This window comes from Hyla sarda, chromosome 5, assembly GCF_029499605.1.
Source record: "Hyla sarda isolate aHylSar1 chromosome 5, aHylSar1.hap1, whole genome shotgun sequence".
Lineage (NCBI taxonomy): Eukaryota > Metazoa > Chordata > Amphibia > Anura > Hylidae > Hyla > Hyla sarda.
In genome coordinates this window covers 107,703,228-107,730,792 of record NC_079193.1, presented here as the reverse complement: position 1 = coordinate 107,730,792, position 27,565 = coordinate 107,703,228, and the positions used below count along the sequence as shown (strand labels likewise).

The following is a 27,565-nucleotide window of genomic DNA, read 5'->3' as shown; positions in this document are numbered from 1 at the left end:
AAAATTTCAGCTCAGAAATGCTGCTGCACTGTGCACACGGCGCTCAGGTAACTCAAAATCCTAACTCCGCTGGAAGAATGAGCATGCTAATACTTCTAGCGGAATCCGCTTGGACATCCATTGATGTCAATAGAAACAGCGAATGCCCGAGGGGTTCTTGCACCGACACACGAAATGAACTTTTATGGGGTATATTCTACCATGAAAATTGGTCCTGACTCACTACAGATGTTTTACTGTGAATTTTCCACTGCAGGAAATCTACAACAGATCTGATATTCCTGATTATGGGAACATACCCTACAATGTATAAGTATCAATGTATATACACAAGCCTGTCAATGACCACTGAAAGGACCAGGAGAATGCTAGGGCACCCGTCCTCTCATGAATACAGCACACTTATAACTATGAATGCTTTATTGCTAAGAGCCTTCAATATGCTATTGTTAATTGGGCCAATATGTTTTGTCCTTATTAGGTTTATAGTAGTACTATTCTAGTAGTACTATATATAATATTATGCTACATTTAAACATGAGAGCACAGTATGCTATACAATATGCTTTAAAGGGGTACTCCACCCCTAGACATCTTATCCCCTATCCAAAGGATAGGGGATAAGATGTCTGATCGCGGGGGTCGCCCCTTAATGCAAGTCTATGGGAGGGGGCGTGATGGACGGCACGCCCCCTCCCATAGACTTGCATTGAGGGGGCGTGGCATGATATCACACGGGGGCGGAGTCGTGATGTCACGAACTTCCGTTCCTGTGGTCGGGACCCGGACCCTCTAGCGCTTCCGGACCAGAAACAGGTGGGTGCCGCATTCTATATTGCGGGGGTCCCCAGCGGCAGGACCCCCGCGATCAGACATCTTATCCCCTATCCTAGGGTATAAGATGTCTAGGGGTAGAGTACCCCTTTAAATTAGTTGCCTCACAAATAGAATTTATCACCTATCCCCAGGATAGATGATAAACATGTGATTGCTGGGGGTCCAACCCCTGGGACCCTGAGTGAACTCAAGGACAAAGGTCCCTAAATTCCCCTTTGACTATCACACTTGACTATCACTGTCAATCCAATAGCAGTGAATGGAACAGTGGCCACACAAGCACACACTCAAGGACAAGCCTTGATTAGAAACAAAGTAGTCAAACACTCACATTACTGATATAAATGAATAGACACCAGATAAAATATAGCTAGTTATTCCAACAACAAAAAATGCAACCAAAAATTTCCTACAATGTATTATCATTCTTATTTATCTCCTTAATCTAATATTCTAATAAGGATGCATATTGGTAAATTTTGTATAAATTCGACCTTTTCACTGCATATGTCTATGAAATGCAAACGTTGGACAGAGCAACCCGCCGAGCCAGGAGTGAAGAGTTCTGCTGTGCGCTTCACAGGGATATATATAAGGTGTAATTTTTACCAAAAAGTGCACAGGATGGAATTGAAAGCCCCCAAAAGTTACAAGATGGTGTTTTTTTATTTACTTTTTCCCCACAAAACTTTTTTTTGTTTTGTTTTGCAATAGATTTTGTGATGAAATGATTGATGTCCTTACAGAGTAAAATTGGTGGCACAAAAAAACAAGTCCTCATATGGGTCTGTAGGTGCACAATTTAAAGTGTTATGATTTTTAGAAGGGAAGGGTAAAAAATGAAAAAAAATGGCCCCGTCCTCCAGGGGTTAAGCCATAACCGATTTTTGCCACCACTCACAATCATTCAGCATGGCAGGCAACTCACCATTTTTTATTTTTTTTTTCTCTTATTTGTTCTAATAAAACATCTGTCCAAATTTGGCCATATTTTAGACAAAACCGTGCAGATTCCGCTAAATACAAATTTAATTAATCTCTCCTCTGATCTTTTCTCTTTATACTATACTAATGATTTCTAATATAGTTGAATATGTTTTATTTTAAAACAGTATTACAATGTTTGTATTTTACATTAGTTACCATATTTTTCACCGTATAAGACGCATTTTTTCTTCCTCAAAACTGGGGGGGAAAAGTTGGTGCGTCTTATATGGCGACTACACACCTATCGGGTCGGTCCCAGCGGCCATAAATGGCCGGGATCCGCGGCTAATACATTAACCCTTCATTAACCCTTCACACGCGGCGATCAAAGCTGACCGCCGCGTCTGAAGAGAAAGTGACAGTAACCCGGCTCAGCCGGGCTGTTCGGGACCGCTGTGGTGAAATTGCGGCGTCCCGAACAGCTTACAGGACACCAGGAGAGACCTTACCGGCCTCCTCGGTGTCTGCTCCGTGCCGGGATCCCCTGCATGGCGGCACTCTCCTTCGACGTCATCACGTCGTCGCGCACTCCGTCCTGTCATCCAATAGGAGCGGCATGCGTAGCGACGTGATGACGGCGACGTAGAGCGTGGATCCCGGGGAAGAAGATGTCTGGAGCTTTGGGGACACCCCGAGTACGCGGCGACAGTGATGGAGCGACATCTAGGGCAGCGGTGACGGGTCCGGAGCGGCGGGGACACGTGAGTATTACCTCCTATCCAGTGGTCTCCAACCTGCGGACCTCCAGATGTCGCAAAACTACAACTCCCAGCATGCCCGGACAGCCGTTGGCTGGGAGTTGTAGTTTTGCAACCTCTGGAGGTCCGCAGGTTGAAGATCACTGTTGGGTGCAGAATCTTTTTTTTTCTAGATTTTGCACCTTTAAAATTGGGTGCGTTTTATAAGCCGGTGCGTCCTATAGGGCGAAAAATACGGTAGATCATTCATAAGTAAAGAAACATGACACTACTATCAGGCTCCGACATTATCACCAAAATGGAAAGTGCATATGATCTGCTCAGTAAGAAGAATGATTACTAATAGGTAGCACATGATGTACCATCAGTTGTATAAGATTATAGGTATCTTTCCTGTTACTGCTTTACACTATCATTAAAAGAATTGTTACATATATAAATCCCATTGATATTAAGGTCTGTTTGGCTAAATTTTACAAAAAACTTTTTAAAGGCTTATTCATACAGCCAGAACCATATTGTAAGCCAGGTATACTTCTTATGGGGTGTGTGTTATGACAGCATGATACGCTTTACATATAAAATATATATAAAAAATTAAAGACCAGTGCAGCACTTTATTCCATCAAAAAAGGTGAAAACAGCTGTGACGTTTCGATCCTCTCCAGGATCTTTCTCAAGCAACTCACAACAGAACTAAGGTGTATTTTATACACAGCAGCAATGTGATTAATCAGTGAAAATTAAGGTGCAATAAGTGCAATTAAGGTACCGTTGAAAATATTGTACAAAGCAATGTGACATTACAGATAATGTTAATACATAAGTGTTACTCGGCATGTCTACATTACAGATTTTAATACCATATAGTGTCACACAGTTAAAAACAAGTTTTAAAACCAATATCAACCAGAGGAACTTGTTAATTAATATATAATAATAATAATACTATACTTGTAGATGAGTGTGGCAGCATGCACGGGCCTCTTGGCGTTCTTAAAGCTCAGTTCGTAGCAGCACAACCCATCGCTGGTCATTAGACCAATCAAATTACTCAGATACACGTCACATGTGATTCGCCTCATAATCAAAGCTTGTGCATGCGCATGTGCATGCGCATCCTCCTATCCCGTCCTCTTTTCCCGTCCTCTTTTCCCGTCCTCCTTTCCCGTCCTCCTTTCCCGTCCTCATATCTCGACCACCTTTCCCGTCCTCCTTTCCCGTCCTCCTATCCAGTCCACCTATCCCGTCCTCCTATTCCATCCTCCTATCCCGACCTCCTATCCCGACCTCCTATCCCATCCTCCTATCCCGTCCTCCTATCCCGTCCTCCTATCACAACCTCCTATCCCGTCCTCCTATCTCGACCTCATATCCCGTCCTCCTATCTCGACCTCCTATCCCGTCCTCCTATCCTGACCTCCTATCTCGACCTCCTATCCCGTCCTCCTATCCCGTCCTCCTATCTCGACTTCCTATGCCGACCTCCTATCCCGACCTCCTATCCCGACCTCCTATCGCGTCCTCCTATCCCAGTCCTCCTTTCCCGGTCCTCCTATCCCGACCTCCTATCGCGTCCTCCTATCCCAGTCCTCCTATCCCGGTCCTCCTATCCCGACCTCCTATCCCGGTCCTCCTATCGCGTCCTCCTATCGCGTCCTCCTATCGCGTCCTCCTATCGCGTCCTCCTATCCCGTCCTCCTATCCTGACCTCCTATGTCGACCTCCTATGTCGACCTCCTATCCCGACCCATAACATGTGATCAGTTATTGAAATATCTCCAGCCGTACGGAAGTTATGTGGGAACATACATTTCCCATTGATTTGCATGGAACTTTAAACAAAAACCCCGACCCTCACAAATGGGGGTAGTTAAGGGTTAAATTAACTATCCTATATTTTAAGTGGACATATAAGTAACATGTGACCAAGTATTATGGAAATATCTCCAGCCGTTTGGAAGTTATGCAGTAACATATATTTCCCATTGACTTGTATGGGACTTTAAACATAAACCTCGCCCCTGGCAAATGGGGGTGAGTAAGGGTTAAATCACCTATCCTATGTTTGTTGTTGACATATAAGTAACATGTGTGCCAAGTTTCATGTTAATATCTTAAGCCGTTTGGACGTGATGCTGGAACATACACACATACATACATACATACATACATACACACACACACACAAACACGTTGAGTTTTATATATATATATATATATATATATATATATATATATATATATATATATATATCCCCTTAAGGACCGGGGGTTTTTCCGTTTTTGCCTTTTCATTTTTTCCTCCTTGCCTTTAAAAAATCATAACTCTTTCAAGTTTGCACCTAAAAATCCATATGATTGCTTATTGTTTGCACCACCAATTCTACTTTGTAATGACGTCAGTCATTTTGCCCAAAAATCTACGGTGAAACGGAAAAAAAAAATCATTGTGAGACAAAATTGAAAAAAAACCCGCTGTTTTGTAACTTTTGGGGGCTTCCGTTTCTACGTAGAAAATTTTTCGGTAAAAATTACACCTTATCTTTATTCTGTAGGTTCATACTATTAAAATGATACCTACTTATATAGCTTTGATTTTGTCGTACTTCTGGAAAAAATCATAACTACATGCAGAAAAATTTATACATTTAAAATTGTCATCTTCTGGCCCCTATAACTTTTTTTATTTTTCCACGTATGGGGCGGTATGAGGGCTAATTTTTTGTGCCGTGATCTGAAGTTTTATCGGTACCATGTTTGCATTGACAGGACTTATTGATCACTTTTTATTCATTTTTTCATGATATAAAAAGTGACCAAAAATGAACTATTTTGGAATTTTTTTGCGCGTACGCCATTTACCGTGTGGTTTAATTAATTATATATTTTTATAATTTGTACATTTCCACACGTGGCGATACCATATATGTTTATTTTTATTTACACTGTGCTTTTTTATGAAAAAAGGGGGGTGATTCAAACTTTTAATAGGGAAGGGGTTAAATGATCTTTATTGACTTTTTTTTCACTTTTTTTGCAGTGTTATAGCTCCCATAGGGACCTATAACACTGCACACACTGATCTTTTACATTGATCACTGGTTTCTCATAGGAAACCAGTGATCGATGATTCTGCCGCTTGACTGCTCATGCCTGGATCTCAGGCACTGAGCAGTCATTCGGCGATCGGACAGCGAGGAGGCAGGTAGGGATCCTCCTGCTGTCCTGTAAGCTGTTTGGGATGCGGCTATTTTGCCGTGGCTATACCGAACAGCCCACTGAGCTAACCGGCATGGTTTCACTTTCACTTTAGACGCGGCGTTCAACTTTGAACGGCGCGTCTAAAGGGTTAATAGTGCGAGGCACCGCGATCAATGCCGCGCGCTACTAGCCATGGGTCCCGTGGCCCCGCGTTATAGATCGGGAGCGGACACATGACGTTCCAGTACGTCATGTGTCCTTAAGGGGATATATATATAGAATATAATTGTAATTTTTTTTTTCTCTGTCTGAGTGTGTTTTCTTGTTGTGATATCCATGAGTCCATTGGGTGTGATACCAATCATACATCTAGTCAAATAAAGGGGTTATCCAAGAAAAAAATATAGAATCAATTTATTTCATAAACAGCACCACACCTGTCTTCAGGTTGTGTGTGGTATTGAAGCTTAGTTCCATTGAGGTAAATGGAGCCAAGTTGTAATAGCTGGACACAACCTGAGGACAGGGTGGAGCTGTTTTTGAAAGAAATAATTTTCTACTCCTGGATAAACCCTTTAACCTGACATACACACAGGATAGCTATTGGTAAACATGCATGCATTGCTAGGTCAACATTTCCAATTCCTCTTTCCCTCATCAGTCACTAGGAAAGATTTTGGAATGCCATTTTAATTATGTTTTTACAGTCAATCAGTTTATTGATGGATTACACAAACATACAATCTCATTCATAGTTCCATACAAATATACAATCTCATTCACACGTCCATCAAGTAATTCAACCAAGGAAAGGGAGAAGATATAAAGATTGTAATGTGGACAAAAAGCATTTTGCACCAGTTATCCAGAGCATTTTGACCGTATAGATATAGTTTAGAGATGAGCTAATCGAAACTGATGAATCCAAATTCGTTACGAATTTCATGAAAAATTTGATTTGCAACGAATACGAATATCATAGTTACATAGTTAGTACGGTCGAAAAAAGACATATGTCCATCAAGTTCAACCAGGGAATTAAGGGGTAGGGGTGTGGCGCGATATTGGGGAAGAGATGAGATTTTATATTTCTTCATAAGCGTTAATGTTATTTTGTTCCAGGAATGTATCTAATCCTGTTTTAAAGCTGTTAATTGTTCCTGCTGTGACCAGTTCCTGAGGTAGACCGTTCCATAAATTCACAGTCCTCACGGTAAAGAAGGCGTGTCGCCCCTTGAGACTAAACTTTTTCTTCTCCAGACGGAGGGAGTGCCCCCTCGTCCTTTGGGGGGGTTTAACCTGGAACAGTTTTTCTCCATATTTTTTGTATGGGCCATTAATATACTTATATACGTTTATCATATCCCCCCTTAAACGTCTCTTCTCAAGACTAAACAATTGTAACTCCTTTAATCGCTCCTAATAGCTAAGATGTTCCATGCCCCATATTAGTTTAGTCGCGCGTCTCTGCACCCTTTCCAACTCCGCAGTCGATGCCATTCTATTGCGCAAATACCTTTATTAAACTCCATTTATTGCGGTCCAGGCTCCAGGGCATCTAAAATGGCGGATCCACATGTGAGGACATGGGGCAAGAAACTCTGGGAAAGCGGGAAGGGAAGTAGACGGGATGACCCTGAATCACATGCACGATGCAGCCTATCAGCAGCCCTGTATAATCCTATATATCAGCAGCCATATTGTGGCTGATCACTTCATTCATTACACTGCAGAGAGATAGGACGGACAGCCTGAGTGTGTGTGTGTGTGTTACACATAAAAGCTTCTCCCAGCAGTGTTTCACCTCCTAGTCACATCAGTGTTCTGATGGACAGAGAGCAGTGCTTTTTTCCACTGAAAAGGATTTTTACTGGAGCCAGTAACCTCCCAGTCCCTTTCTACAGAATTGTATTACAGAGAGGAGCAGAGAGAGTGTGTTGTCTCATACATTTCAACAAGCTGCCTCAACTTCATAAACCTTAGCAGAGGAGGCAGGAATATTCTCAGCGCAATTCTGTTTCTTTGTTCCATAACAAATCATCTGCTGGTTATACTAGTCTGTAGACAGTATAATACCCAGCAGCCCATTCCTAATAGTCTTTGACAGAGTGCAATTTGGGGTTTACTACACAGCTATTGTGTGCTCCAGCACTGTTGTGGATTGCTGGTGTTATGCAAAAAACATTTTTTAAGCGTACTGTAGCAAATTTTTCTGCCCTCATAAGTGCATACCACATATCTACATCGAAGTAGTGTACTATTCTGTAGCTGTTAATCTGTCAAAGGCCTAGATAGTGTGAAAGTCCAGGCAAAAGTAATCACTGGCTGGTGTTTTACTCCAATCTTTTTTTTAAGCGTACTGTAGCGAATTTTTCTGCCCTCAGAAGTGCATACCACATACATACATCTAAGTAGTGTATTATTTTGTACCTGTTAATCTGTCAAGGGCCTAGATACTATGAAAGGCCAGGTAAAAGTACTGACCGGCTGGTGTTGTACTCAAATACTTTTTTGAGCGTACTGTAGTGTATTTTTATGCGTTCATAAGTGCATACGTACATCGTACATCATTTTGTACCTGTTAATCTGTCAAGGGCCTAGATACTGCGAAAGGACAGCCAAAAGTAATGACCGGTTGGTGTTTTACTCCAATACGTTATTTAATCATACTGTACCGCATTTTTCTGCCCTCATAAGTACATACCACAAACCTACATCTAAGTAGTGAACTATTTTGTACCTGTTAATCTGTCAAGGGCCTAGATACTGTGAAAGTCAAGGCAAAAGTAATCACCGGCTGCTATTTCACTCCAATATACGTTTTTTTTAAGCATACTGTAGCACATTTTTATGCCCTCATAAGTGCATACCACATACGTACATCTAAGTAGTGTACTATTTTGTACCTGTTAATCTGTCAAGGGCCTAGATACTGTCAAAGGACAGCCAATAGTACACACCTGCTGCTGTTCTAGACAAATATGGTTTAAATACTAGTGAAGCGTATTGTACTCCCCTCATATACGCAATAAGTATGTCAGGCAGAGTAGTGCCAGGACGTGCACAGAGTGGCAGAGGCCTAAATTCATCAGGCGCAGGCAGAGGTCGCAGCAGAGTAGGGTGTGTGGCAGCCGGAGTTGCCGCAAGAGGTCTGAGTTCCCGATGTCAGCTAGCAGTCGTGTCTCGACCAGCAACCCAGCAGCCATGATTGATCGGTTCACTCGGTCATCCACCTCATTCCAAGTGACATCCGACACCCCCAGTCAACAGTTAGTGGGTTCCTCACACTCAACCCTCAGTTGGCATGGCCCTCCTGCTGCTGCCACCTCCAGGCCCTTTCATTGTGCTGCTCTATGGTCTCCTCATGCTAATGCTACTACCTCCAGTCTCTCTCATTATGCTGGTCTATGATCTCCTCACGCTGATGCTACGGCCTCCACGCTCTGTCATTGTCCCACCATATGGTCTCCTCATGCTGATGCTACCACCTCCAGGCACTGTTATTGTGCTGCTCTATGGTCTCCTCATACTGATGCTATCAACTCCAGGCTCTCTCATTGTGCTTCCATGGATACTGCAAAACATAATCAAGGTGCTGGTCCCCAGTTTCAGAAATTCCTCTGCATTAGACCACAAGTAAGTATTGAGGATATGCATTACATAAAACTTAACTTTTCATAGTATTAAATATATGGATTCCAATTTTTTTTAAATCTAACAAAAGGAAAGGTGTGAAAAAAACACCATGTGCCGCCAATACCACCAAGTATTTATGTAATGCAAAGACCTCTAAAAGGTGGAAGAGAACAACGTCTGGTCCATTGTAACAGATGTGGGTACAAACTTCCCATGTAAGGCCCTATTCTCGCACTATTAATTCCCTTCTTGGCAAGTGTTACTCGCCCTAAAAGGGGCAGCCCCACACAGGAACCTCTCCCTATTTCCAACTAAAAACCATGGGAAATGGAAGTGTTTTTAGGTGGAAATAGGGAGAGATTCTTGTGTGGGACTGCCCTTTTTAGGATGAGTAACACTTGCCAATAAGGGAATTAATAGTGCGGGAGTAGGGCCTTAGGGCCTTACAGGGGAAGTTTTTATCTACACCTGTTACAATTGACCATACATTGTTCCCTTCCACCATTTAGAGGTCTTTGCATCGCATAAATACTTGGTGGTGTTGGTGGCACATGGTGTTTTTTGCACACCTTTCCTTTTGTTAGATGTAAAAAAAAAAATGGGGTCCATATATTTTATCCTAAGAAAAGTTGTTTTACATAATGCATATCCTCAATACTTACAAATGCACACCAACAATTTAACAAAAAAGACTGTGTTCTTCTGCCTACTTGCCTCAGCTACTATTCTGATCCTTCCACCTGCCTGATGCCACACATCTGATGGCAAGTTCTCCTTGTTTCACCCACCTTTGTCACATGGTACTGGTATTGCCACCCACTGCACCACTCTGTCACTGGGTCACTTTCAGGACTCCAGATGCTGCTGCTGCCACCTCCAGACTGTCTCATTCAGCCACTATATGGTCTCCATGCTTCAGCCACCTCCAGGCTGGCTGTGCCATTCAGACACTACATTGTCTCCTCATGCTTCTCCACCTCCAGGCTGTACCATTCAGCCACTATATGGTCTCCTCATGTTTCAACCATCTCCAGGCTGTGCCATTCAGACACTATATGGTCTCCTCAAGCTGCCACAATCTCCAGGCTGTGCCAATCAGCCACTATATGTTCTACTCATGCTGCTGCCAACTCCAGGCTGTGCCATTCAGTCACTATGTGGTCTCCTCATGCTGCCACAAACTCTAGACGGTCATTCAGCCTCTATATGGTCTCCTCAAGCTGCCACAATCTCCAGGCTGTGTCAATCAGCACTAGCTACCATAAATCTTCAATTTCAATTTTAAAATTCATCTCTTCATCTTAGGGATTGTGAAGCCCTATTGTCTACTCATGCTGCCGCCACCTCCAGGCTCTGTTATTGGGCCTCCATGTGACATGTGACTCCTTGTAAGATTTCGTCCTTTGTAACTAAACGCTGGGGCCCAGGACATTAACACTTGGTAGTGTGATCTTAAATTTCATTTTCAAAGTCTTCAATTTTTTTTTTTTTATTCATCTTTTAATCTTAGGGATTGTGAAGCCCTGTTGTCTATTCATGCTGCTGCCATCTCCAGGCTGTGTCATTGTGCCCCCATATGAACTCCTTATGCTGTTGGCACCTTAAATTAAACTTTTAAAATTTTTATATATCTAAAATCTTCAATTTAATATGTCACAAATATCTTGAATCTTCTTTATTGTGAGGCCCTATGGTCTTGTCAGGCTGTTTCCACCTCCAGGCTGTTTCTTTCTTCCACTATATGGTCTCCTCGTGCTGCTGCCAATTCCAGGCTGTGTCATTCTGCCAGATTATGGTCTCCTCATGCTGCTGCCACCTCTAGGTCATTATGCCGCCATGTGACTTCTTGTTAGATTGGGTTTTGTGGTCATACAGTATTAGTTCAAAGTAAACACCGGGACATTAAACTTAGGAATCTAATATAAATCTTACATTTAAATTAAAATGTAAAAAAGACTGAGGCCCTATGGTCATCTATGTCATATTATCTGTGGAATTATCACAAGAATCTAATGGAACAACCATAACTGATTAAATGAAACATTCACACTTTCATAGTCAGGGGGATGCTAAGAGGCAGGGGCTGGAACAGGTGATATCTCACCTGGCAGCGGACCACCAACTCAATGCTCACCAGAATGGGTACTCAAAAAAATGTAATACATTCATATAAAATAAAAATAAAATTACATAAAAATCTCTTTATTCACTTAAATTTTGACACCATATTCTCTCCCTGCTGCTGATTCTAATTGCAATTCCTGTAATCTGCATGTCATACTGAATAACACTATTATTTCACTAATACAGCACACTCCCTATGCATGCTAGGACAAGGCAAAGTGCTCTACACCCCTATTGAGGATCTCTGTAGGCCAGAGATAGCTGTTTTTAACCCCGTAATGACGCAGGACGTACTCAAACGGCCCCTTTTCTGAGTCCTTAAGGACTCAGGACGTTTGAGCACATCCTGTCAAAACCCGCCCCCCAACCCCCCCCCCCCCGCCCCGCCCCGCCGCTAGCTGGAGGGGAGCCGGTGCCCGATGCATGCTGAAATCGTTCTGACGGCCCCGAACAGCCATAGCCAGCAGGGGTGAGGTGGCACTGGTGCCACCTCACGATCGCCCTGATTCGTCGGCCGGTTTACCGACCGACCAATCAGGGCACCTTCTGCGTGTGTCACTCCCGCAACCCGCTCCGCCCCTCTTCCGGAGCACGTGAGCGGGTGCGGGACGTGGACCCCGTGAGCTGGGGACCCTGATCCCCGGCGTCAATGTTGGGATCGGGGCCCCAGGAGCGGCGGCAAAGTGACATTCTCCTGCTGTTGCTTAGCAACAGCTCCCAGCATGCAAAAAGGGCATGCTGGGAGCTGTAGTTATGCAACAGCAGGAGGCAGACCACCATAACTCCCAGCATTCCATTATGGGCATGCTTGGACTTATAGTTTTGCAACAGCTGGAGGCACATTTTTTCTATGGAAAAGTGTACCTTCAGCTGTTGTATAACTACAACTCCCAGCTTGCACAATCAGCTAAAGTTCATGCTGGGAGTTGTAGTGGTGCATCTGCTGGTTGCATAACTACAACTCCCAGCATGCCCGTTGGCTGTCGGTGACTGTTGAGAGTTGTAGTTTTGCAACAGCTGAAGGCACACTGGTTGTGAAACTCAGAGGTAAGTAGCAAACCAGTGTGTCTCCAGCTGTTTCATAACTACAATCCCCAGCATCACCAGCCAAAGTAGTATGCCTCCAGCTGTTGCATAACTACACGACCCAGCATGCCCTTCCGCTGTCCGTACATGCTGGGGGTTGTAGCTTTTGCAACAGCTGAAGGCACACTGGTTGCAAAACACTGAGTTTGTTACCAAACTCGGTGTTTCACAACCAGTGTGCCTCCAGCTGTTGCAAAACTACAACTCCCAGCATGCACTGATAGACCGTACATGCTGGGAGTTGTAGTTTTGCAACAGCTGGATGTTTCTCCCCCCCAATGTGAATGTACAGGGTACACTCACATGGGCGGAGGTTTACAATAAGTATCCGGCTGCAAGTTTGAGCTGCGGTAAATTTTCGGCCGCAGCTCAAACTGCCAGCGGGAAACTACTGTGAACCCCCGCCCGTGTGACTGTACCCTAAAAACACTACACTACACTAACACAAAATAAAATAAAAAGTAAAAAACACTACATATACACATACACAGCCCCCATCCCCCCCAATAAAAATGAAAAACATCTGGTACGCCACGGTTTCCAAAACGGAGCCTCCAGCTGTTGCTAAACAACTACTCCCAGTATTACCAGACAGCCACTGACTGTCCAGGCATGCTGGGAGTTATACAACAGCTGGAGGCACCCTGTTTGGGAATCACTGGCGTAGAATACCCCTATGTCCACCCCTATGCAAGTCCCTAACTTAGGCCTCAAATGCGCATGGCGCTCTCACTTTGGAGCCCTGTCATATTTCAAGGCAACAGTTTAGGGTCACATATGGGGTATCGCCGTACTCGGGAGAAATTGTGTTACACGTTTTGAGGGGTATTTTCTGCTTTTACCCTTTTTAAAAATGTAAAATTTTGGGCAAAAGAAGCATTTTAGGTAAAAAAAAAATTTTTTTTTTTACATATGCAAAAGTCGTGAAACACCTGTGAGGTATTAAGGTTTACTTTACCCCTTATTACATTCCCCGAGGGGTCTAGTTTCCAAAATAGTATGCCATGTGGGTTTTTTTTTTTTTCTTTTGCTGTTCTGGCACCATAGGGGCTTCCTAAATGCGACATGCCCCCAGAGCAAAATTTGCTTCCAAAAAGCCAAATGTGACTACTCCTCTTCTAAGACCTGTAGTGCGCCAGCAGAGCACTTTTCACCCCCATATGGGGTGTTTTCTGAATCGGAAGAAATTGGGTTTCATATTTTGGGGGGTATTTTCTGCTATTACCCTTTTTAAAAATGTAATTTTTTTGGGAAAACAAGCATTTTAGGAAACATTTTTTTTTTTACATATGCAAAAGTCGTGAATCACCTGTGGGGTATTAAGGTTCACTTTACCCCTTGTTATGTTCTCCGAGGGGTCTAGTTTCCAAAATGGTATGCCATGTGTTTTTTTTGCTGTTCTGGCACCATAGGGGCTTCCTAAAGGTGACATGCCCCCCAAAAACCATTTGTCGCTCCTTCCCTTCTGAGCCCTCTACTGGGGCCGCCGAACAATTAACATAGACATATGACATATGTGCTTACTCGAGAAAAATCGGTTTTCAAATTCAAGTAAAATGTTCTCCTTTTTACCCCTTGCAAAAATTAAAAAATTGGGTCTACAAGAACATGTGAGTGTAAAAAATGAAGATTGTGCATTTTCTCCTTCGCTTTGCTGCTATTCCTGTGAACAGCTAAAGGGTTTAAACGCTGACTGAATGTCATTTTGAATACTTTGGGAGGTGCAGTTTTTATAATGGGGTAATTTGTGGGGTATTTCTAATATGAAGACCCTTCAAATCCACTTCAAACCTGAACTGGTCCCTGAAAAAAAGCGAGTTTCAAAATTTTGTGAAAAATTGGAAAATTGCTGCTGAACTTTGGATCCCTCTGGTGTCTTCCAAAAGTAAAAACATGTCAATTTTATGATGGAAACATAAAGTAGACATATTGGAAATGTGAATTAAAAAAATTATTTAGAATATCCATTTTCCTTACAAGCAGAGAGCTTCAAAGTTCGAAAAATGCTAAATTTTCAAATTTTTCATCAAATTTTGGGATTTTTCACCACAAAATTTTACCACTATGTTAAAGTAGAATATGTCACAAAAAAACAATCTCGGAATCAGAATGATAACTAAAAGCATTCCAGAGTTATTAATGTTTAAAGTGACAGTGGTCAGAATTGCAAAAAATGGCCGAGTTCTTAAATGGGCACTGTCACCAACTTTATTTTTTGATATGTTGTAGTACTTATGTACTACAACATTTCTCTAATATACTTTTATTATTTATTTTTCATTAAAAAGGTTTAATTTACATTTAAAAAGCGGCTACTGAAAAAGGACTGATTTTGGAGTGGCAATCAGTCCTTTTTCAGTTAGGCTGCACTCGCTCCCTGCCTGTCAATCAGACAGGCGGGAGTGAGCGCATTTGCTCCCCAGCCACTGGCCGAGAGGCCACTCCTCCCACACATCGCCGCCGCCGACTTGTTGCCACCGCTGTCCCTGCACGCCCGCTGCCGGACTCTGCAGTAACTGCAAGTGTAATGAGGGAACGGGGTATGCGGGGCGGGGGGGGGGGGGAAGGAGGCAATGGGCTAGTGCCGTAGTGGGGGGGGGGAACGGGCTAGCAAAAAAAAAAAAATAGAATGGTGGGAGCTACCCTTTAAGGTGAAAAAGGGCTCAGTCCTTAAGGGGTTAATAGTGGTTTTTATCGGCCGGATCACATTTTTCAAAAGTTCGCTCATCTCTAATATAGTTATCAAGCATTTGCCCATTTCTTTTGTGAGACTTATTACCAAGCTTAGTTTTAGCTTTTAGTTTAAAAAAAGAGTCTAGTTTTTTAAGTCTTGTGGGTTTTAAGTGCATTTATCATATGTAAATCTTTTAAAAGTCACAACTAATTCATCCTATATCGCACAACAATATAATACATTGTGTGCAAATGAAAGTGCTAAATTGGCAAAAAAATTTACGTTTTAAAATGTTTACAACATAATTGTATCCTATGTTGAGACATAATGGACATGCTAGTATTCATGATTTGTGTCACAAGAATTTTAAATATCACATCCAAAGAATTCTGTACAATTCTGTACCTCTGATGGAAAATGTTTCAAAATGGCTATTTCTTGAGCAATACATTGTTACTTAAACAGACGTGAAGAGCGGCCACAAGTTCTCTTTAAAGCATACCTTCAAAGTTCAACTCTTGCCCATTCTTTAGATTAGGTGTGAAACAACACAGAGTTCTCTAGTGGTACAGTTGTACAAGTGTTATTAATTAGAAATAGGCTCATGCACAAAAACAACTGAGCATCATACAGTTGCCTCAGCAACTGCACCTTCCAGTGATATAAGCCAATCTTCTATCTTCTTCCTGCTTCCCACATAATCAGTCCAGGACCTGCCAGCTCAATCAGTCACTGGCCAAGACAGGACACCGCCGGGGTCAGTGATAGGCTGAGCTGGCAGGTCCTGCACCAAATGCTTGTCTCAGAAGCAGGAAAACTGAAGATTAGAGGATGAGACCCAGACAAATGGGAGAACAGGACTAGGTTAGTATGGCTTTTTTTTTTCTTTCTATTTTTCTCCCACATCATCAGCATAATAGGGGTATTTCGGCAGAAAACTTATTTTTTTTAAATCAACTGGTGCCAGAAAGTTAAATAGATTTGTAAATTACTTCTATTAATTTTTTTTAATCCTTCCAGTACTTATTAGCTGCTGAATACACCAGATGAAATTATTTTCTTTTTGGAACACAGAGCTCTCTGCTGACAACATGAGCACAGTGCTCTCTGCTGACATCGCTGTCCATTTTAGGAACTGTCCAGAGCAGCAAATGTTTGCTATGGGCATTTTCTCCTACTCTGGACAGTCATTAAAATAAATTTCCTCTGTAATGTTCAGCAGCTAATAAGTACTGGAAGGATTAAGATTTTTTTTTTACAAATCTGTTTAACTTTCTGGCACCAGTTGATTTAAAAAAAAAAAAAAAAAGTTTGCCACTGGAGTACCCCTTGAATTTTACAAAACAGTGGAACAACCATTCAAGCGATAACATAAATAGTAATATATCTAGATTGTTTCTCTTTTACTACAATACATCCATATAACCTTAGCAATTGCTTGGCAGCTGATACATTTGTCTTCCTTTAAGGTCATCCAAGATTCTTCAATCAGTTGTATGGCGGAATGGATCATTACTCTTTAGCAGGACGTTTTATTACTGAAGCTTTGAACCCGAGTGTGTAAGTTGCATTATTTTTAATAGGAACTAAATTGATGCACTGATCCATAGAGGGAATGCACATGACCTGTACATTAAATATAATAAATGCAAGAAATTGCATTAATTTCTTTGGTAAATATTGCTTTTCCTGGCCAATAAGTGATTAAGCTTTAATACACAGATAGTGGTTGATAAAGTATAATTGATATTAGAAAGTGATCATCCATTCAGTGTTATACATTGAGGCTGAACTTTGAAGAAGATATATGAGATTAGAGAAAAGTGGTCTTTTTTTTTTTTTTTTTTTTTTTTTTTTATGCAGCAATGCCTGTGTCCATGGTCTATGTTTGATATTGCAGTCCTTCCCTATTATCAGCTGTAATTCTAATAACCCAATGAAAATGTTAAGCTCTTTCTAACCTCTGACAAACCCTTTAAATGGGCACTGTCATTAAAACTAGTCTTTGCTATTGCACTCCTTATGGTAAATAAAATATCTTTCTAATGTACTTTGTTTAAACAATGAAGTTTTCTATGTTTTATTTGTATTTTAGAAAAGCTCCTACTAGCTGTCTACCTACTTGTCCAGGGCACATTTCCCCCCATCTCTTGCACAGACTTTGGACTCCTGCTGGCCTGGCAGAAGTCCAAAATCAGGAAAAGCAGTCTGTAGTGCTGAAGGGTGTGTATGCAGCCTTAGCCAATCATAGCTCATCTCACATTGAACTGCTCTGTGCTGTGGGTAGCAGAGTGAGAAGAAGTTCTCCCCTGTATGGCTTCAGATGATGTCACGCCTGCTAGGGAACGCCCCTTCCCAGTATGTGAATCTGACTGAGCAGAAATACAGAGCAATATCAAGGTAGAAAACTAAAAATGAATAAAAATAAAGGCAGGGGGTGGTTTATCATGATGGGTCAATGAACTGGGAGGATTATAAAATTTTACAAGATCATGACAGGTACTCTTTAAAGACTTTTGATTTGAGTTTTTAGAATGGTATAAGTTTAATTTTTAAACCTGCAATGTTTTATTCTTATTCTCCCTTTGAAAAATAACAGAACCCCGGCAAATAAAACTTACAAATATATATTATATGTTAAATAAAAGTCAATTTTAGTTAAACTGTCATTGCTATGTTACAAACCGAAGCCATGATGCTACGGAACGGAAGGTTACTCCAAACAATATACTATAAACATTATAATCTTAACAACACCTTTGAATAAAAGCACAATAGTTTTTGCACTATTCACTATAGTAAGTGTTTTAATCCGTTATTTTAAAAGAAGAAAGACTTTTTGTCAAATTAAAATCTTTAACATTGTAAAGAAAATATCAGTGTAAATATCCCTAGGGAAGGAAATAAAGGTTTGTATGAAACCTGTAAGTTCTTACGATAGAAACTTGTGTTTTGTTTTATTTAGATATACCTATGAAGTATCCCCTGTATTTATACTAACTGAGGAGGCTGTACTGTCGAAGATGATGGAATTTCTAGGTTGGAAGGAAGGAGATGGCATATTTAGCCCAGGTATGTTTGGTTTGTTGTTATGCTCTGTTCACATCTGCATCAGAGTCTCTATTAGTAGGATACAATACATGTTCCATTGTTTTGACCAAAAAAAGGTCATACTTTGCATTTGACTCTCTACTCATCTATTTACATTTAAGTTCTATTGTGATTCATATAAGTTAAATAAAGCTAAAAACAAAGTTGAAACTAGCCAAGTGGCTATTCACACAAACATTTTCAGCCTAATTTTGAGCCTCATTATAGTCCGTATTTTTACCCAAACCAGGACTGGGTCCAAAACACAGAAAAAAGGTGCCAATCTTTACAGTTTTTCCTGTTTTAGAGAAGTACTAGACTCACACATGGGTTCACACTATGAGGCCAGGTTTCTCTATAAAATTCCACATGGAACATTCCAACAACATACTGGGTGCTGTAGTTTTGCAACAGCTGGATACACATAGTTGGGAAAACACTGATCTATGGGGATGGCAATGTACGCATACGAGTGGTCCTCGCGCCAACAGATTCAGTTGGTATTGATCGCACTTGGAATCTCCAACCTTAGGGATGGGTTTTCAAATTATGTACCGACTGTCAGATGCAATTTTTAAGATTCTTCTACTCATTGCAGTGCTGGCTTTTTGTTTTGTTGTCTGCTACTAAAATGTGTATATATATATATATATATATATATATATATATATATATATATATATATAATGGTGACTAGAGTTGAGCCAGCTTTCAAAAAGTGTTCGGTTCGCCAGAACTTGTTTGCCGCGAACCAGCTGTGAAAGGGTTTTGCTGTTCAGCACAACTTAAAGGGTAACTCTCGTTAAAACTCATTTTTGCTTTTGCGCTCCTTATAGTAAATAAAAAATATTTCTAATATACTTTGTTTAACTCCTTAAAGGGAACCAATCATCAGATTTTACCCTATATAACGCTTGGCAAAGCGTTATATAGGGTAAAATCTTTATTTTCACCATTCCCGGGGGACGCTCCTGCCCCCAGGGATGGTGAAGACATGAAGTTATAAACTAGTCACCGCCGCCGCCGTAAGTAGTCACCTGGGCGGGGAGCTCTTCTCACCAACTACCGCTCTTTGGCCGGCAGCGACGCCCCCTCCGCTTCATTGATGGGCCGCGTCATTGTTCCGCTCACTGAACAGACGGAGCAGTGTGATGACGCGTCAATCAAGCGGAGGGGGCGTCGCTGCCGGCCAAAGAACGGGAGTAGATGAGAAGAGTTCCCCGCCCAGGTGACTACTTACGGCGGCGGCGGTGACTAGTTTATAACTTCATATCTTTACCATCCCTGGGGGCAGGAGCATCCCCCGGGAATGGTGAAAATAAAGATTTTACCCTATATGGCGCTTTACCAAGCGTTATATAGGGTAAAATCTGATGATTGGTTCCCTTTAAGGACACATGACGTACCGGTACGTCATGTGTCCGCTCCCGATCTATAACGCGGGGCAACGGCGTGGCCCCGCATCATAGCGGGTCGGGCGTGGCTAATAGCGCGCGGCATTGATTGCGGTGCCGCACGCTATTAACCCTTTAGACGCGGCGTTCAAAGTTGAACGCCGCATCTAAAGTGAAAGGGAAAGCATGCCGGTTAGCTCAGGAAGCTGTTTGGGATATCCGTGCCGAAATCGCGGCATCCCGACCAGCTTAAAGGACAGCTGGAGGATCCCTACCTGCCTCCTCGCTGTCCGATCGCCGAATGACTGCTCAGTGCCTGAGATCCAGGCATGAGCAGTCAAGCGGCAGAATCATCGATCACTGGTTTCCTATGAGAAACCAGTGATCAATGTAATAGATCAGTGTGTGCAGTGTTATAGGTCCCTATGGGAGCTATAACACTGCAAAAAAAAAGTGAAGCGGTGTGGACCGGATTTCCCACGGGCATATGGATACGCCCTCGGTTCTTTAAGGACTCGGAATGCAGGGCGTATCCATACGCCCTGTGTCCTGAAGAGGTTAAACCGCACGTTCAATGGCGTACGCGCAAAAAAATTCCAAAGTCCAAAATAGTGCATTTTTGGTCACTTTTAATATCATGAAAAAATGAATAAAAAGCCATCAATAAGTCCTATCAATGCAAAAATGGTACCGCTAAAAACTTCAGATCACGGCGCAAAAAATGAGCCCTCATACTGCCCCATATGCGGAAAAATAAAAAGGTTATAGGGGTCAAAATATGACAATTTTAAACGTATTAATTTTCCTGCATGTAGTTATGATTTTTTTTCCAGAAGTACAAAATCAAACCTATATCAGTAGGATATCATTTTAATCAAATGAACCTACAGATTAAAGATAAGGTGTCATTTTTACCGAAAAATGTACTACGTAGAAACGGAAGCCCCCAAAAGTTACAAAACAGTGTTTTTTTTTTCATTTTTGTCTCACAATGATTTTTTTTTCTGTTTCGCCGTAGATTTTTGGGCAAAATGACGTCATTACAAAGTAAAATATGTGGCGCAACAAATAAAAATGAATGAAGTTTTCTACGTTTTATTTGTGCTTAAAAAAGCTCAAGAGCACATTTTCCTCCATCTTATACACAGATTATGGACCCAAGTCCAAACACAGAAAGTGCAGCCTAGAGTGCCTAGGGGTGTGTGTCAAGCCTCATCCAATCATAGCTCCGCTCACACTTAACTGCCATATGCTTTTGGTTGTACACCTCTCCCCCTCAGCACTCCAGGCTGCACTTCCTGTGTTTGGGCTTCTGTCCAAAGTCTGTGTATGATGTGGGGGAAAATGTGCTCTTGAGCTTTTTTTAAGGCCAAATAAAACAAAGACAATTACATTTTTTTAAACAAAGTATATTAGAAATATTTTTTACTTACCATAAGGAGTGCAATAGCAAAAATTATTTTTAATGAGAGTGCTCATTTAAACCATTATAGCCTCTTTTTGTGTAACCCGCCTCTAGTGATGACATCATGAGGAAGGGGGTGGAGCTACATAACAAGAGGCCCAGAGTGGTGATGAGATGCTAGGTATCAGTCTTCATATATTTGTAGAAAGAACAGACGGATCACTCACCACTGTGCCGATAAAAAAAGAGATATCTTTTATCAGTATATTCACTTTATACATTGTACAGTAATACAGGGCCAATTAACTCCTTGCTATCTGGGCTGAGCTGTACTCGCATCTGCATTGCCAGGTTCACGTGAGCCAAACCTGGCAATGTTCGAAAACTCCTCAAAGCTCAATTTCAGTGGTGACCATTATATTTGCATACTTAGAATAGTACTCTCCATCCATGAATCCGTGTATAATGTTTTTTATTTAATCTACAGGTGGCTCAGTGTCCAATATGTATGCTGTAAATTTAGCGCGGTACAAGTATTGTCCTGACATAAAAGAATATGGACTGTCAAGTGTTCCTCGGCTTGTCATGTTTGCTTCAGAAGAGGTGTGATAGCTATAAGTGAATTAGATAATAACTGTAATTAATTATATGTTAGTGGGGTTTTCTATTTGATATGACATTAGGTATAGATAAAGTAGAACTGCATTGCTGTACAGTGAGAATATTCTTCATTTATGTAATACAGCAAGTTTCTCTGCAGTCAGGTTGTATAGGGTTTAAAAAAAATTAAAGGAGAACTACGGGATTGAAAATGTTATCCCCTATCCTAAGGATAGGGGATAAGTTTCAGATTGCGGGGGGTCCGACCGCTGGGGCCCCCCACGATCTCCCGCACAGGGCCGCGGCTCTCTGCATAGAGAGCGCGTGTTGACTACCGCACGAGGCGGCGGCTGACACGCGCCCTCCATTTACTGCTATGGGAGAGCCGAAGCGCTGCCTTCGGCAATTTCCGGCTCTCCCATAGCAGTGTATGGAGGGGGCGTGTCGGCCGCTGCTTTGTGCGGTGGTCAACACGCCCTCTCTAACCAGAGAGCCGGGGCCCCGTACAGGAGATCGCGGGGGCCCCCAGCGGTTGGACCACCCACGATCTGAAACTTATCCCCTATCCTTAGGATAGGGGATACATTTTTCAATCCCGTAGTTCTCCTTTAAAGGGGTTCTCTGGTGCTTAAACATCTTATACCCTATCCAAAGGATAGGGGATAAGATGCCTGATCGCGGGAGTCCCGCAGCTGGGGACCCCCGTGATCATGCACGCCGCAACCCGTTTGTAATCAGTGCCCGGAGCGTGTTCGCTCCGGGACTGATTACCGGCGACCGCAGGGCCGGCGGCGTGTGACGTCACGCCTCCGCCCCCGTGTGACGTCACGCTCCGCCCCACAATGCAAGCCGACTGGAGGGGGCGTGATAGCTATCACATCCCCTCCCGTAGGCTTGCATTGAGGGGCGGAGCGTGACGTCACACGGGGGCGGAGGCGTGACGTCACACGCCGCCTGCCCTGCGGTCGACCATAATCAGACCCGGAGCGAACGCGCTCCGGGTCTGATTACAAACGGGGTGCCGCATGCATGATCACGGGGGTCCCCAGCTGCGGGACTCCCGCGATCAGGCATCTTATCCCCTATCCTTTGGATAGGGGATAAGATGTTTAAGCACCGGAGTACCCCTTTAAAGCAAAGCAACTTTTGTTGTTTTACTATGTTGGATATTGTGACCCAATCATATTCAATGGAATGAAGCTAAGCTGCATTACTGGCACAGCCTTTAGACATAAGGGGTGCTGTTTAAACCCTTAGGGAATCAGCCCATTTTCACCTTAAGGACCCTGTTTTGCAATTACGTCCACTCTCATTTTATGCATTAATAACTCTGAGATACTTTTACCTTTTATTCTGAGTTTTTGGTAAGTTTTTTTTCCTGACATATTCTACTTTAACATACTGGTAAATTTTCGTCGTTACTGGCATCCTTTCTTGGTGAAAAATCCCAAAATTTGATGACAATTTAGAAAATTATGCATTTTTCTAACTTAGAAACTTTCTTCTTGTAAGGAAAATGGACATTCCAAATAAATTACATATTGATTCACAAATACAATATGTCTACTTTTATGTTGGCATCATAAAGTTGACATGTTTTTACTTTTTGAAGACATTAAAGGGCTTTTCACAAAAAATTCTAAATCGGATTTGTTCAGGGACCAGTTAAGTTTTAAGTGGATTTGAGGGGCTTTTCTGTGAGAAATACCTCATGAATTACCCCATGATAGAAACTGCACCACTCAAAGTATTCAAAATGCCATTCAGAAAGTTTGTTAACCCTTTAGGTGTTTCACATGAATAGCAGCAAAGTGAAGGAGAAAATTCAAAATCTTCATTTTTTACACTTTTTTACACATTTTTTTTATTTTTACAATGGGTAAAAGGAGAGAAATCCCCCCAAAATTTGTAACTCAATTTCTCTCAAGTAAGGAAATACCTCATATGTAGATGTAAAGTGCCCTGTGGGTGCACTAGAGGGCTCAGAAGGGAAGGAGCAACAATGGGATTTTGGAGAGTGAACTTTGCTGAAATGTTTTTTGGGGGGCATGTTGCATTTAGGAAGCCCCTATAGTGCCATAACAGCAAAAAAAAGCACACATGGCATACTACTTTGGAAACTACACCCTCAAGGAATGTAACAAGGGGTACAGTGAGCCTTAACACCCCACAGGTGTTTGACGACTAGTCAGATGTGTAAATGAAACATTTTGTTTTTTCACTAAAATGCAGTTTTTTCCCCAAATGTTACATTTTTACAAGGGGTAATAGGAGAAATTGCCCCACAAAATGTGTAACTCCATCTTTTCTGAGTATGGAAATACCCCATGTGTGGACATCAAGTGCACTGCGGACGCACTACAATGCTCAGAAGAGAAGGAGTCCCATTTGGCTTTTGGAAAGCAAATTTTGCTAAAATTGTTTTTTTTTTTTTTTTTTTGGGGGGGGGGGGCATGTCGCATTTAGGAAGCCCTATGGTGTCAGAACATAAAAAAAAACATGGAATACTATTTTGTAAACTACACACCTCAAGGAACATAACAAGGGAGCCTTAACAGTGAGCCTTAACACACCACTGGTGTTTAACGACTTTTCGTTAAAGTCGGATGTGTAGATGGATAAAAAATTCACCAAAATGCTGGTTTTTCCCCAAATTTTACATTTTTACAAGGGGTAATAGGAGAAAATGCCCACCAAAATTTGTAACTCCATCTCTTCTGAGTATGGAAATACCCCATGTGTGGATGTACAGTGCTCTGCAGGCAAACTACAATGCTCAGAAGAAAAGGAGTGCCATTGAGCTTTTGGAGAGAGAATTTGATTGGAATGGAAGTTGGGGGCCATGTGCGTTTACAAAGCCCCCATGGTGCCAGAACAGTGGACCACCCCACATGTGACCCCATTTTGGAAACTACACCCCTCAAATAATTTAATAAGGGGTGCAGTGAGCATTTACACCCCACTGGCGTTTGACAGATCTTTGGAACAGTAGGCTTTGCAAATTTTTCATTTTCACTGACCACTGTTCCAAAAATCTTTCAGACACCTGTGGGGCGTAAATGCTCTCCTCACCCCTTATTATGTTCCGTGAGTGTAGTTTCCGAAATGGGGGTCACACGTGGGGGGGGGGGGGGGTCTATTATGCTGGCACCATGGGGGCTTTGTAAACACACGTGGCCTTCAATTCCGGACAAATTTTCTCTCCAAAAGCCCAGTGGTGCTCTGTCTCTTCTGAGCATTATAGTGCACCAGCAGAACACTTTACATCCACATATGGGGTATTTATATACTCAGAAGAAATGGTGATACACATTTTATGGGCTTTGTCCCATATTTTCCCTGAAAATTAAAAATTTAGGGTAAAACCAGCATTTTTGTGAAAAACATTTTTTTGTCATGTTCCTATCCAACTTCAATGAAAATTGTCAAACACCTGTGGGGTGTTAAAGGAATAGTCCAGTGGTGATTCAGTGGTGAGCAACTTATCCCCTATCCTAAGGATAGGGGATAAGTTGCAGAGCGCGGGGGGTCCGACCGCTGGGGCCCCCTGCGATCTCCTGTACGGAGCCCCGACAGCCCGCTGGAAGGGGGGCGTGTCGACCTCCGCACGAGGCGGCGGCCGACACGCCCCCTCAATACAACTCTATGGCAGAGCCGAAGCGCTGCCTTCGGCAATCTCCGGCTCTGCCATAGAGATGTATTGAGGGGGCGTGTCGGCCGCCGCCTCGTGCGGGGGTCGACACCCGCTATCTCGGCGGAGAGCCGGGGCCCCGTACAGAGAGATCGCAGGGGGCCCCAGCGGTCGGACCCCCCGCGATCTCAAACTTATCCCCTATCCTTAGGATAGGGGATAAGTTTTTCACCACTGGACTACCCCTTTAAGGCTCACTATACCCCTTCTCACATTCCCTGAGGGTGTTGTTTCCAAAATGGGGTCACATGTGGGTATGTATTTTTGTGTGTTTATGTCAGAACCACTATAATATCAGCCACCCCTGTGCAAATCACCAATTTAGGCTTCAAATTTACATAGTGCGCTCACTCTTGAGCCCTGTTGTGAACCTGCAGAGCATTTTATTCCCACATATGGGGAATTGCTTTACAAGTTTTGGGGGTCTTTTTTTCCTTTTACCTCTTGTGAAAATGAAAAGTATGGGGCAACACCAGCATGTTGGTGTAAAAAAATTTTTTTTTTTACAATAACATGCAAGTGTAGACCCCAACTTTACCTTTTCATAAGATGTATAAGGTGAAAAAGACCCCCAAAATTTGTTAGGCAATCAAATTTTTTCCGAGTATGGAAATACCCTATATGTGGCACTAAATTGTTGCCTTGAAATACAGTGTGCCTCCAGTCATTACAAGACTACAACTCTCAGCATGCACAGACAGCCAATGGCCAATCACAGCCACTTTTTCAGCTAGTCTTTAACCCCTTAACAACCACGTACATAAATGTACGTCCTGGTGCGGCAGTACTTTGTGCACCAGGACGTACATTAACGTCCTGTACGGAGCAGTGATGGGGTCCCGGCTAAGAGGGGTACTCCACTGCTCAGCGTTTGGAACAAACTGTTATTCAAAGGGAAAAAAAATCTCAAACCTGTGCCAGAAAGTTATACAGATTTGTAAACTTTTGTGTAGTTCTTTAGAGTCGAACCACAGTGCTCTCTACTGCCACCTCTGTTCGTATCTGGAACTGTCCAGAGAAGGAGCCATTCCTCATAGCAAACCTCTTCTGCTCCAAACAGTTCCTGACATGGACAGAGGTGGCAGCAGAGAGCACTGTGGTCAGACTGGAAAGAACTACACAAGTTTCTCTGGAGCATACAGTGGCAATTTAGAAATCTGTATAACTTTCTGGCACCAGTTGATTTGTTAACATCTTTTTCTCTCCAGAGTACCCCTTTAAAGCTATTATTTCTCTGAAACAAAGCAGTGTTATAAAGTAAATCATAGTGTCTGTTGGAACTTGTGTCTGTTTCATGCTGCCGTGGATTGGGCAGCAAAAAACAACTGACAGGTTGCCTTTGAGCAACATATTCTAAAAGTCATTATATTGGAGTCATTTCTTGTTTATATTCATCTCTAAATATGCATATTGTTATGTCTAGTGCAGATTCTACATTCTTTGGTGTTCTTTGAGTCTCGATTCATATCTCACAATTCCTATAATTCTATATATTTGAATTGCCTAGTGTGTTCATTGAAACAGTACTGTAAAATTGTAAAATGACACTTACTGCTGATTGAAATGAACATTAAGGCTACGTTCACACTGCCAGCAGTCTCTGACAGTGTGAAGCCTGTTATTTTAGGATTGAGAAAAGCCAGAGGAAAAAATAGTGCTTGCACCATCTTTTTCTCTGGTTTTTCTCTAATGGCTGCTATTGAATACAATGGGGTCCATCGGGACCAGTTATTTGCCAGTATGCCCCGGCAAAATTACGTCCGGCAAAATACAAAAAATATATAAAAAGAGGGAGTTTGATAGACGAGTTTGCTGGAGCAGTGTGAAAGGGGACTTAGACCCAAATTAATTCATCTGTCAAAATGGTCTGATTTGCCTACAGCAACCAATCACAGGTCAGCATTCATTTTTTATTTTAAAACACACCTGTCAGCAGATTTTTAAGGGTATAAAGTAAGGACCTGGTTGTATAGAGCTTTTGACTCTGAATCCTTACAGCATTGATACATCAGAGATTAGATTATAGGGTAGAGGTGAGAATTACAATACATCCATAGTCTTTGTCAATTGGGGGTTAAGGAGATGACCAGCGCAAAGAGGGGAGTGGCCAACCTGGTGAAGAGGCAGAACTGTGCTGGA

At 42.3% G+C, this 27,565-nt stretch overlaps 1 protein-coding gene across 2 annotated transcripts in view; it reads left to right on the top strand.

Annotated features, from left to right (window-relative positions):
- GADL1 (glutamate decarboxylase like 1) overlaps positions 1-27,565 on the top strand; it is a 384,680-nt gene that overhangs the window by 105,063 nt on the left and 252,052 nt on the right. For both annotated transcript variants that reach the window (XM_056520082.1, XM_056520083.1), the window contains exons 4-6: positions 16,716-16,806; positions 18,212-18,318; positions 21,623-21,738. In XM_056520082.1, the coding sequence (XP_056376057.1) occupies positions 16,716-16,806; positions 18,212-18,318; positions 21,623-21,738 (314 nt within the window). The remainder of the gene's footprint in view (positions 1-16,715; positions 16,807-18,211; positions 18,319-21,622; positions 21,739-27,565) is intronic.